The sequence below is a fragment of the Megascapheus bottae genome, chromosome 2 (genome assembly GCF_031878675.1).
Source record: "Megascapheus bottae isolate mThoBot1 chromosome 2, mThoBot2.hap1, whole genome shotgun sequence".
NCBI classification, from domain to species: domain Eukaryota; kingdom Metazoa; phylum Chordata; class Mammalia; order Rodentia; family Geomyidae; genus Megascapheus; species Megascapheus bottae.
Genome location: NC_143510.1, coordinates 47,310,106 through 47,322,080, shown reverse-complemented (window position 1 = coordinate 47,322,080; position 11,975 = coordinate 47,310,106). Strand labels below are relative to the sequence as shown.

Below are 11,975 nucleotides of genomic sequence, written 5' to 3'. Positions count from 1 at the left end.
CATATACATATAATCGTACATTCACTGTGCGATGACTGAATCAATATAATGTAGGCACTATTTCACACTGTGATAAGAATATTTAAAACCTACTGTTAGCATTTACTTAGCATGAAGGAATTCTGTCCTTGACATTACAAAAATGAACAAACAAAACTCTAAAACCCCCAAACCTTAGCAATTTTCAAATATACAATCTATTTGTACTGTTTTTAGTCAGTATGTTATAATGCCCTAGACACATTCCTTTAACTGAAATTTTATATTATTTGACTATAATCTCCCCAACCTGTGATCTTTCTGTTAAATCTCACTGTTTCTTATATGCACTAGGCAATACTTCTTCAAACTACAAGTAGTCACTGTCGATTAGTATATTCATTGAGGTAGTCACTCCAGAATGAGAGAATGAAACAGAAAAGTTCAGATGAACAGAGCCCTCTAATAATTGCTTCAAATATAAAATGTATTAAAAATATGGGTCCAGATTTTTTCTTTTTATTGCTATTATACAGGTGATGTACACAGGGGTTACAATTACATAAGTTAGTACATTTCTTTTTTTGCCAGTCCTGGGCTTGAGCTCAGGGCCTGAGCACTGTCCTTGGGCTTTCTCAAGGCTAGAGCTCTACCACTTGAGCCTCAGCATCATTTCTGGCTTTTTTTCTATGTATGTGATACCGAGGAATCGAACCTGGGTCTTTGTGCATGCTAGGCAAGCACTCTACCACTAGGCCAAACTCCCAGCCCCATGAGTACATTTCTTTTTGGACAATGTGAATCCTCCCCTTGTTCTGTTTCTGGGTCCAGATCTTTTACAAAAAGTATAAAAGCCTCTGTGCCCGCACAATGCGAAATTCCAAGTCGCATTTATTAAATGAAATTATAACACTTCTCATTTAATATTTTTGTTTCTCTGAACTGTCTCCTCCATCTAGTTTTTATTTTTTTTTCTGATTCCTCGATGAATATTTGTCATGAATTGACACACTTATATTGACACTCGTGTGTCAACTGAAAGGCTGAATGAAGGTAGGAATGAATGGATAATAGAGCTCAGGAAATATGGTTGAAATGACTGCTGTTCTTTCTCCTCCAGGAATTCTTCCCCCCTCCCCCCCCCAGTCCTGGGACTTGAACTCGGCCTGGACACTGTCTCTAAGCTCCTTTTGCTCAAAGCTATCCTCTACCCCTGAAGCCACAGCGCCACTTCAGGCTTTTTCTGTTTATGTGGTAGTGAGGAATGGAACCCAAGGCTTCATGAATTCAGCCACACTTCCAGCCCCTCCAAGAATCCTTCTCCGTTCTGTCAATGGCTTTCATGAGCGCCGCTTCCCCGCGGAAGAAACAGCAAGGCCTAGAACCGTATGCACTCGAGAAGCACCATTTGGCTGGGCACGGGTGGCTCACGTCTGTATCTCACCTGCAATCCTAGCTACTCAAGAGGCTGAGATCTGAGGATCAAAGTTTGAAACCAGCCTGGACAGGAAAATCTGTGAAACACTTATCCAGGAGTGGAGCTGCGGCTCAAGTGGTAGAGCGCTAGCTTTAAGGGGGAAAAAAAAAAAATCTCAGGCCTGGGCCCTGCGTTCTAGTGCCCGAACTGGGGAGATTAAAAAAGGGAGCCTTACTTGCCCTTAGTCAACATGGCCTCCTTTAGCGTCACGCCAGCGGAATGCGCATGCTCACTCGTTGCCCTTTCGTCTGACGCACGCGTCGTAGTGCGGAGGTGGGGGGGCGGCTGTGTGAGTGGAATAAACTTCTCTGTGATTGGCCGATGCCGAATTTCAAACCCGAGCGGGCAGCGCGGTGCCGCCCTGCCGTTGGGTGAGACGCGTCGGGAAGTGCTCAGCCGCCCAGGTGGGGACCTGGCGGACCCTGCGAAGTGAGCGTGGGGGGCAGCGAGACCTGGGGCGCCTGGCGCTGGATCGGCGGAGGAAGTGCAGCCGCCGAGGTAAGCTTTTGGCCCCCGCGGGCGTCGGGGGCCGGGGTGGGGGGTGCCGGCCGCCGCCATCCCTGGGCCGCGGCTTTCGGCTTTCCTGGCTGAGGGCTGGGAAGCCGGGTCTGCCTTTTTTTATTTTTTCCGGGGGGTGGGGAGGGTTGTAGGAAGTCCGGAGTATTTCTTTTTTTTTTTTTTTCTTTTCTGAGGTGTGGCTTCTTTTACTGAACTGGAGCCATTGCCTCCCACCCTCCAAATCGCGGTTTGTACGTCAGCGCAGCCTGGGTGGGGGTGACCTCCGGGTATTTGTAAGGGAGGGGCCGGGTGGTCGGTGAACCCGGTCTTTCTGGTGGGCTGCGTCTCTGTAGGTCGGCGGCCGAGGAAATGACACCTTGCCCTTCCCAACTTCATTCTGAGCCTCCGTGACAACCACATTTTATTATTATTTACACGTTCACCCGTTTCAGTTCGTGTCTATTTTCGATAGGCCAAAGGGTGCGTGTTGGAAAGTGGGGTGGGTGGGAAGATAAGCCCTTAAAAAAAAAAAAAGAAGAAGAAAAAGGCATTCTTTTTAATATGTCGGGTAAATACGTTTGTTTTGTCTTTTTGATTTTTAATTATTGAAGGTGTTTAGAGAAGGCACCTTCCTATAACTTAATCTTCCGACTGGTACTTTGTTTAGATTGTGTGTGTGTGTGTGTGTGTGTGTGTGTCGGTCCTGGGGTTTGAACTCAGGGCCCTAGGCGCTGTCACTGAGCTTTTTTGCTCTCTGCCACATGAGTCACAACTCCACTAACTATTTTTAGATTAAAAAAATATTTATTAGCATAGGACAGCAAGGGGTGCCTGTTTCATTGTGAGATTTCCATAAGTGCATTCAGTGTATTCCAAACCAAACTTACAAACTCACCCCCTCAGTCAGTCACCCATCCTCCGCTGTCTAAAAAAAAATTTCAGTGGATCCTCATTCAATCTCAACTGGTATTTTTAAAGTGTAAATAGAAGCCAGTCATACTCAGCCTAAAACCATGTGCAGTTTGTGGTGGTAGAATTTAAAAGGATATCTGAACTGTGGGGTGCTCTTTACTGGGGCAGGGGCAAGTGGTGGTGGTGAGGCAGAGTCTCCAATATTTAGTCTAGACTGGCCTTTAATTCTCCATGTGTATGCCTTATTCCAGAGTAGCTGGGATTTCAGGCAAGAGCCATCATGCCCAGTTGTATGGCTTTTTTAGAGAGTATTTTTGGCAGTTTTTATGAATAGTATTAAAGAGTTTTCACATCCTAATATAGGTTAATTGGATAGGATTGGAGGTGTGTGGTTTAGTTGGTAGAGTGCTAGCCAATGAGTGAAAGCATCAGATACCATTTTTGTTGTTGTTGTTCTTATTCTTGTCTCCTACCAAAAAAAAATAAATGGTGGGAGGCGGGAGTTTGGCCTAGAGGTAGAGTGCTTGCCTAGCATTCATGAAGACCTGGGCTCGATTTCTCAGTACCACATACATAGAAAAAACTGAAAATGGTGCTGTGGCTCAAGTGGTAGAGTGCTTGAGAAAGCCCAAGGACAGTGCTCAAGCCCTGAGTTCAAGCCTCAGGACTGGGGGGGGGGGGTGGGGGAGAAGGAGAAAAAATTGGAAATTTTGTAAGGAACACAGTGAAAATACTGTTTACACTATTCATTCAGTGAGTACTTTAATCACTAACAAATGTCTTCATGGTTAAGGCACCAGGTGCTCAGCAATGAACAAAACAGACAAAAATCTTTGCTTCCTCCGAGTTTACACCATTGACATTAATTAAATAAGTTATACTATAAATATGTGTTTGGGGCAGCAAAATTAAACTGAGAAATGTTGAGGGGAAAAGCTGAAGCTTAAAAGGATGATTAGAGCCGGGCAGGTGGCTCATGCCTATAATTATAGCTACTCAGGAGGCTGAGATCTCAGGATCTCTGTTCAAAACCATCCCAAAGCCAGCTCGGGCACTAAAGAACATGGGACTCTTCTCCAAAAGAAAAAGGGAAGTGGGGCTGTGGCTCAAGGGGTAGGGAAGTAGGCTTTAGCAGAAGAGCTAAGGGACAACGCCCGGAGGTAGGGCAGTAACTTTTAGCTGAAGAGCTCATGGACATGACCTGGGCCCAGAGTTCAAGCTCCATGATCCACCAAAAAAATAAATAAAACTATATATATATATATATATATGTACATACACACACACACACACACACACACACACTCTCTCTCTCTCTCTAAAAGGGTGGTTAGGAAATACTCCACTGAGAAAATGACATGAAAAAGATTTGAAAGCATCCATCCAGGATATTTCAGGCAGAGAGGTAATTGAGAACTGGAATAATCTATCCAAAGAAGAGAATGATTAAACAATTGTTTTGAATTTCATGGAAATATGATAGTAAAAAGCAAATGCAAAATTACATGTAATCTGTGATTGCAACTCTGATAAGTGAATGCTCATGGACAAAGATTAGATGTAGCAATTGGTTAAATACAGTTGGTTAGAGTGATGATCATTTTTCTTTTTCAACAGAAATTTAGCACTATGAGGCTACCTAGTTTCTACCTAGTGAGTTTTATAGATAGAAAGGATGATCATTGTGGATTGGTAAGATTTATTTTAGACCTTGAAGAATAAAATAGTTAAGACAGAAGAATTCACAGAAAAAATTGTAAGCTGAGTTTGTAATAATTTTATAAATAATCATTATTCAGCTCTCATTTCTTCATGTTGGGTTGAATTTTGTTTATTTTTACTGCAGTTAATTTGCTCACAGGAACAGGTTTTGTTTTTGTTTTTGAGGGGGCGTGTTGGGATCCTGGGAATGTGGCTCAGTGGTGGAATGCTTGACTAGCATATACAGAGCTCTGAGTTCGATCCCTAGCACTCTAAAAACAGACAAAAATTCGGTCTTACGATAGTATTTTTCTTCTTGCCACTTGAATTTGATACAATTTGGGAAAAAGATTTGTTTTGAGGGCCAGTTGTGGTAGCTCACACCTGTAATCCTAGCTACTCAGGAGGCTGAGAGTTAAGGATCAAGGTTCTAAGCCAGCCCTAAGCCAGCCCAAGCACTAATGAGACTCTTATCTCCAATTAACCACTAAAAAACTGGAAGTGGTGCTGAGGCTCCAGGGGTAAGGCAATAGCTTTGTGCTGAAGAGCTCAAGGAGAACACCCAGGCCCAGAGATAGGGTGGTATCCTTGAGCTGAAGAGCTTAGGGACAATACCCAGGCCCAGAGTTCAAGCTCCACAGTCACACACACATAAGGATTTGTTCTGAAATGCTTCCTACTTATATGAAAGAATCTTAGCATTGAGATTGTCTTTGGGAATAAAAGATTTTCCTTGGCAGCAGAAAACCTATATTGTTAATTTCCTGGGATTCTCCAGATAAGCGATGAAAAAATCCAACTTCTGTTGCTTTGGTTTACAATGTTTAACATCTTTTATGTATCTGAAAAACCTGATATATAGGTTTCATAATAATGTTTGTAAGAGAAAGTAGAAGAGTATATAGACTTTTCCCAGGATACGCTGCAGTCTGTAATAGTCTGTTATTCTGAAGAACTGTCTGTCTTCTTCACTGGGTGATTGAAATTAAATTGGGGGCTCAAAGCAATCAAGGCAAGCTGAGACTCTACCTTGGTGTTGCCAAATTGCTCCTTTAGGGATACTCACAGATTGGGAATCTGTGTGTAGTGACTTCTCCACTTCTGGGGTTTCCTATCAATAATAGCTCAGATTCTCCAGCACCTTTTTGTTTAAAGTGCTCACAAACTGATTTCCTTGCCACACACAGGGGTCGTTTCAGCTTTCCCGAAAGACAGCAGCCTCTTTTGTGGAAAGTGACAGCTGTTTTACAGCTGCAAAGCAATGCAGTGCAAGATGACTTTGTTTTTGTTTCCTTTCACATTAGTGTATCTCCTAGCTATGGAGCTAAATAATAAAGGGAGAGGAAATAAACTTAAGGATGAAAATGTGACCCAGTAGGAAAATTAAAACCATTCTCAATTGACATTGAATAGGATGAGTAAATTTTAGCTTTTTGAGTTACAATTTGGCTATTGAGTCGGTAGTGATGCAGAAAGATATTTTTGTCACCTATAAATAATTCCTTAGAATCACTTCTGTAGGATGTTAATAAAAATGTATTGTTCCCTAGCCTATAAAGAAAAGAGGATTATAGTTTGCTACCGCCATTTTTTTTTATTATCCTAAGTAAACCTATATTAGATGAAGAAGAAGCCATGTCAATAGCATTTAGCCTTATCTAGAACAGCTAGCTTAAATTTCTTCACCTGGTCAAATTTTGTTATCTTCTTGATTCTTTTTGGCCTGAGTTCTATTTCCAGTCTGCTTGTATATGCTTCATTCTTTGTGAAATGTGATTTGGGAGAGGCATCTGAGAATGTCTGTAACAAACATGACCTAATAGATTCCTTTAATGAGCTTATTTATTAGTCCTTTAAGGTCTCTGAGCCTTAGTTGTTGGTGTCCACAATACAGGAATTAAGGTAATCAAGTTCGCTAAAAAATATATGTGAAATGTCAAGTGTAGTGTACAAATCACTTCAAAGGTTCCTAGTAAATTCTGATTTTCTTTCTAGTTATATAGCCTTGTTTAAGAAAATAGGCAAGATTTTAAATTTACTATTACCCTATGTGCAAAGAGCTTAGACTGGGAAGAATCCTAGATTTTGGAATCATTGTTCTGGGATATAATTAACAACTATCAAATTATCAGCCACAAAATAAAACAAAATTTTTTTTTTTGGTGCCAGTTCTGCAAGTTCTGGCACTTGAACTCAAGGCCTGGCCATTGTTTGTAAACTTAAGACTAGTGCTCTCCCATATGAGCTCCACTTCTGGCTTTTTGGTGGTTAATTGGAGATAAGAGTCTCAAAGACTTTCTTGCTCCAGCTGGCTTTGAACCACAGTCCTCAGTGCTCAGCCTCCTGAGTAGTTAGGATTACAGGTGTGAGCCACCAGCTTCCACTCATACATAGTTTTTGTTGTTGTTGTTATTTGTTTTTTTAAGTTTGTGGGAGGTTGAACTCTGGGCCTGGGTCCTATCCCTGAGCTCTTCAGCTAAAGGCTACTGCCCTACCCCTAGAGCCACAGTCCCACTTCCCCTTTTCTAGTGGTTAATTGGTGATAAAAGGCTCTTGGTCTTCAGTGCCTGGGCTGGCTTTGAACCTCGATCCTCAGCGCTCAGCCTCCTGAGTAGTTAGGATTACAGGTGTGAGCCGTCGTGCCTGGTTCATACATGGTTTTATGTAAACACCTTAATGTTTTGATAGTAAGGGCTAATTTATGCATTATAATAAAGCTTTTTCTATGTTTAAATACTCTGTGAACTGTAGTGTATTGTTGTTTGCACTTTGTAAATGAGTGTTAGAATTTAATTAACAACAGTTTTATTAGTACATAAAAGAGTTAGAGCTTTACTTTAGGACTTTTTCCCTATTCTTATTTTATTTTATTGTGGGTCATGGGGCTTGAGCTAGGCCTGCGCGCTGACCCTGAGCTCTTCAGTTCAAGGCTACCAACCTACCCCTGAGCCACAGCCCCTCTGGTTTTCTGGTGGTTAATTGGAGATGAGAGTCTCAGGGACTTTAGTGCCCAGGCTGGCTCTGAACCTGGATCCTCATATCTCAGCCTCCTGAGTAGCTAGGATTAGAGGCATGAGCTATTGCACCTGGCCTTAAAACCCTTTTTATAAGGGCATTTATTCCATTTTTATATCCTGATCACTTAATTTGTTTTGTTTCCGTACTAGGACTTGAACTCATAGCCTTAGTTGGCTTTTTCATTCCAGGCTGATGCACTGTGTCTTGAGCCACACCTTTACTTCTGGCTTTTTTGGTTGTTAATTGGAGATAAGTCTCTTGGCCTTTCCTGCCTTGGCTGGCTTGGAACCTCTGTCCTCAGATTTCAACCTCTTTAGTAATTAGTGTTATAGACACAAGCCATCAGTGTCTGGCCTAATCACTTCATAGTTTTAACAAGAATTTTGGAGAGACACAAACATTCAAATCAGAGAGGAGGTCAAAAGGTATGTCTGAAGTGATAAAGTGCTTCCCTAGCAAGCTCAAGGCCCTGAGTTTCAAACCCCAGTCTGTGTCTCTGTCTCTCTGTCTCTCTCTCTCTCTCTCTCTCTCTCTCTCTCTCTCTCTCTCTCTCTCTCTCTCTCTCTCTCTCGCTCTCTCTCTCTCTCTCTGTCTCTCTCTGTCTCTCTCTGTCTCTCCTCTCCTAAACACACACAGAATTAGGTCCTACTGTCATGTAAGACAGAAAAAGACATTTAAGACAGGAGCTGGGTTGGGTGTGGTGGCTCATGCCTATAATCCTAGCAACTCAGGAAGGTGAGAACTAAGGTGTGAACTAAGTTCACAGCCAGCCCAGGTGAGATCTGAGGATTGCAATTCAAAGCCAGCCCAGGCACTAAAGACAGAGAAACTCTTATCTCCAATTAACCACTAGAAAACAAGAAGTGGTGTTGTGGCTCAAGGGGTAGGGTAGTAGCCTTGAGCTGAAGAGCTCAGGGACAACGCCTAGGCCCAGAATTCAAACCTCACAACCTGCAAAAAAAAAAAAAAAGATTGGTGGGTGCTGGTGGCTTATGCTTATAATCCTAATTGGAGATGGAGTTGTACAGATTTTTCCGCCCCTCTTAGCTTTGAACTCAGGTCCTTCAGGTCTCTGAGTAGAGCTAATGTTATAGGCATGAACCACTGACACCTGACTTTTTTCTGTGCTCTTGGACAGAAGTTTTCTACTGCTCTAATGTTTCAGATATACAAATGATACTGAGTTAAAAGAAATTAATGCCCACATTAAAAGTATTTATTGGAACCTTACGTTTTTACTGGGAAGCAAAAGAGAATGTCATCTGATTCAGCTATTGAGTATTCGTCCCTTCTGCCCTGTGGTACTTGTTAAGTCCGTGTTTATTTCTCCATGATTTCCAGATCTCTTCCTGTCAGTTTTAATGTTATTCTTTTGGTTTTGTTCTTAGTTTAGAAAAAGACCTTTGTAATAAATTTGTTGGTCTGGTTGCTTAGCAGCTTGCTATGATTATGTTGCTTGGAACAGATACATTGCCATTTGAAGATCTTAATTTCTGGCCTTGAATCAGGTATATATTGCATCCAAGCTGAAATTGAAGCTTTTACAATTGTCACAAGTACAAATGAATATTTTTGTAGCATTTAATAGAATATATCTTTCTGTTCATATATTCCTTTATCCTTTTTTCCCTTTGTTGCCATCACAACTTATGGTACAATCTTAAAAATATTTGCAAAATCACAAACCATTCAAGATAGAATTCTGAATTTTTTTTCTTGGCCAGTCCTGGGTCTTGAACTCAGGGCCTGGGCACTGTCCTTGAGCCTCCTGTGCTCAAGACTAGTGCTTTACTATTTGAGCCACAACACCACTTCCAGCTTTTTCTGTGTATGTGGTACCAAGGAATCAAATCCAGGGATCGTGCATGCTAGGTAAGCACTCTACCACTAGGGCCATACTCCTGGCCCCAAGTTCTGAAATTTTTATTTAGAGACATGAAATAACTACCAGGAGTAGAATATTGAGGTAGGTAGAGAAATATAGGATGATCCTGTATTTGTAAAGACATTTTATTTTCAAGTGAAATTTGGGTTTATTTTATTTCCTTGATAATTTTCATAACATTCCATGAATGTCTTTCTTAACTGTTAAATGAAGATCTTACCTCAAGGTATTTCCAGTTAACGTTTATTTGAAATAGAACTGCCTGTAGTAACTGCATTTTTAATGTGATAGCCATAGGTCTTTGAGGGGAAGCACAAAGCCTGAAATTCACTATACAGAACATACCAAAAATGATTTTCTTTTGCCCTTCTAACTGTGAAGGTTGTGTATTGTCTCTCTGATGCCAGAATACGATACAATATAATCTTTTGCCTTTACTTGGTATAAATTTATTAAACATAGTCCTGCAAGCAGTCCAGCAGAGAACCGTGCATTACAGAAATAATTCTCGTGCTGCTGAGCCTGACGATTTCCCCACTTAATCAGTGGTGTGACGTCACCTGTGTCATTGGTAGGAAATGTGTTGACCATGTCCTGCTTTTTAAAAGACAGTTTCAATAGGACATTAAAGATGAAATTAAAGATAAAGACTTTTAAGTTACATTGTAGAGTTCAAAGTCCACAAGAAAGAACTAAAATAGCATTATATTAATGCTATTAGTATATAATTAGTATATTATTACTAATTAGTATTACACTAATCAGGTTTGACTTGAACCATATTTTGTAGTTACCTTATAACTGACAGGCTCATTCCTAATACCTTCTTGTCAGCACCAGGATGACTGTGGGTAGAGGTGGGAAGAAAAGTAGTCAGGAGGTGGGCATTGTCTTCCTGTAGTCAAGTGAGTCTTTAATATTCCAACTTTTGCTTTAACTGTTTTTGCCTTTTCTTTTTTGGTACTCGGAGTTGAACCCAAGATATTGCACTTGCTAGGCAAGGACTTTGCCCCTGAGCTACACTCCAGCCCCCAACTTTAGTTTTATATTAAGGATCACACAAAACATCAATTGTTGCCTTGAGATTCTTATAATGGTAGCTGCAAATAGAAGAGTCCAGATGTTGGTCACTGATGACTCTATGGGTTTGCTACTGCATCTTTTGTCAGAGGGAGAAGGCAGGACCCCTAATGTGTATTTGATTTCTTGGCAGAAAGATGGATACTACAATGCTGAATTTGCGGAATCTGTTTGAGCAGCTTGTGCGCCGGGTGGAAATTCTCAGTGAAGGAAATGAACTTCGTAAGTCATTCTGAGCTGGTCTGTGCAAAAAGAAAAAGCAGATTTCACATTTGGGCTTTTTATAAACTGAAGTCTTTCAGTCTTAAGGTTGCTTCTCATTTTTGTTCCCTAGAAAAAATATGATTCACTTACCCATAATCAAAGATTAATGGGAATCATTCTTAAAGTCACTAGAATTATTTCTGTAGTTGCCCTGAACTGGATTTTACCTAGATTTTTTTTTTTTAATGTGTTAGTGTTAAGGCTTGAATTCAGGGCTTGTACATTGTTTTACCTTATTAGCTTTTTTTTTTTTTTTTTTTTCAGCTTAAGGCTGTTATTCTACCACTTGAGCCAAAGCTCTACTTACAGATTTTTTATTGTTTTGTTTGTTTTTGGTCTTGGGGCTTGAAATCAGTGCCTGGGTGCTGACCCTGAGATTGTTTGCTCAAAGCCAGTTTTCTATTACGTGAGCCACAGCTCCACTTCTACCTTTTAGTAGTTCTAGGTTATTTTTAGTAGTTAATTGGAGATAAATTTCATGGGACTTCGTACCTGGGCTGGCTTTGAACTGTGATTCTCAAATCTCAGCCTCCTGAGTCGCTAGGATTAAACAGGCACTAGCCACTGGCACCTAGCTAGTTGTCATTATCCTTTTTCCCAGACATCCGTGTTCTGTAAACACAACTGACGAGGAAAAACTGTCTTTTCAAAAAGGGACTAGGCATGTACGTTTTACCAACTTTTATACATTAGATGCATGAGGAATAATAAAGGAGATAGAGTGGGGGATTGGAGAAGAAAAGGAACAATCTGGGAAATAAATTAGAAAAGAAAGTGGGACTGATAGCATTAATGTATATGATCTAAGAGAATTATTCTATGCCACCTTCTCTTTGTATTGCCATTTCTCTTCTATTTCAGATTTTCAGTAATAACCAATTTAGCATGTGTTGCTCTCAAATCATCCTTACCGGCATAAAAATAATGACAGAACTATGTCCTAAGCTTTTCTTTACCTCCATAGTTAGTATGGCATCTTGCTTATACCATTCACTATTTTCTTTAAATTGATTGATGCTTTTAATAGCTCTTATCCACTTACAGGCCTTTCAGAACAATATTCTATTTTCTCTCCCTAATAGCTGCTGCATGACCCTGTCATCTGGTACTAGCTCAGTAACCACAATGGCATACTAATCAGGCTTCCCTTTGAGGTCACAT

The 11,975-nt window shown here is 40.8% G+C and overlaps 1 protein-coding gene across 1 annotated transcript in view; it reads left to right on the top strand.

Annotated features, from left to right (window-relative positions):
- Window positions 1-1,809: 1,809 nt before the first annotated feature.
- The window catches only part of Racgap1 (Rac GTPase activating protein 1), a 30,755-nt gene continuing 20,589 nt past the window's right edge, over window positions 1,810-11,975 (top strand). The window contains exons 1-2 of the mRNA XM_090325520.1: window positions 1,810-1,954; window positions 10,684-10,772. Of these exons, the coding sequence (XP_090181646.1) occupies window positions 10,688-10,772 (85 nt within the window). The 5' untranslated portion in view covers window positions 1,810-1,954; window positions 10,684-10,687. The remainder of the gene's footprint in view (window positions 1,955-10,683; window positions 10,773-11,975) is intronic.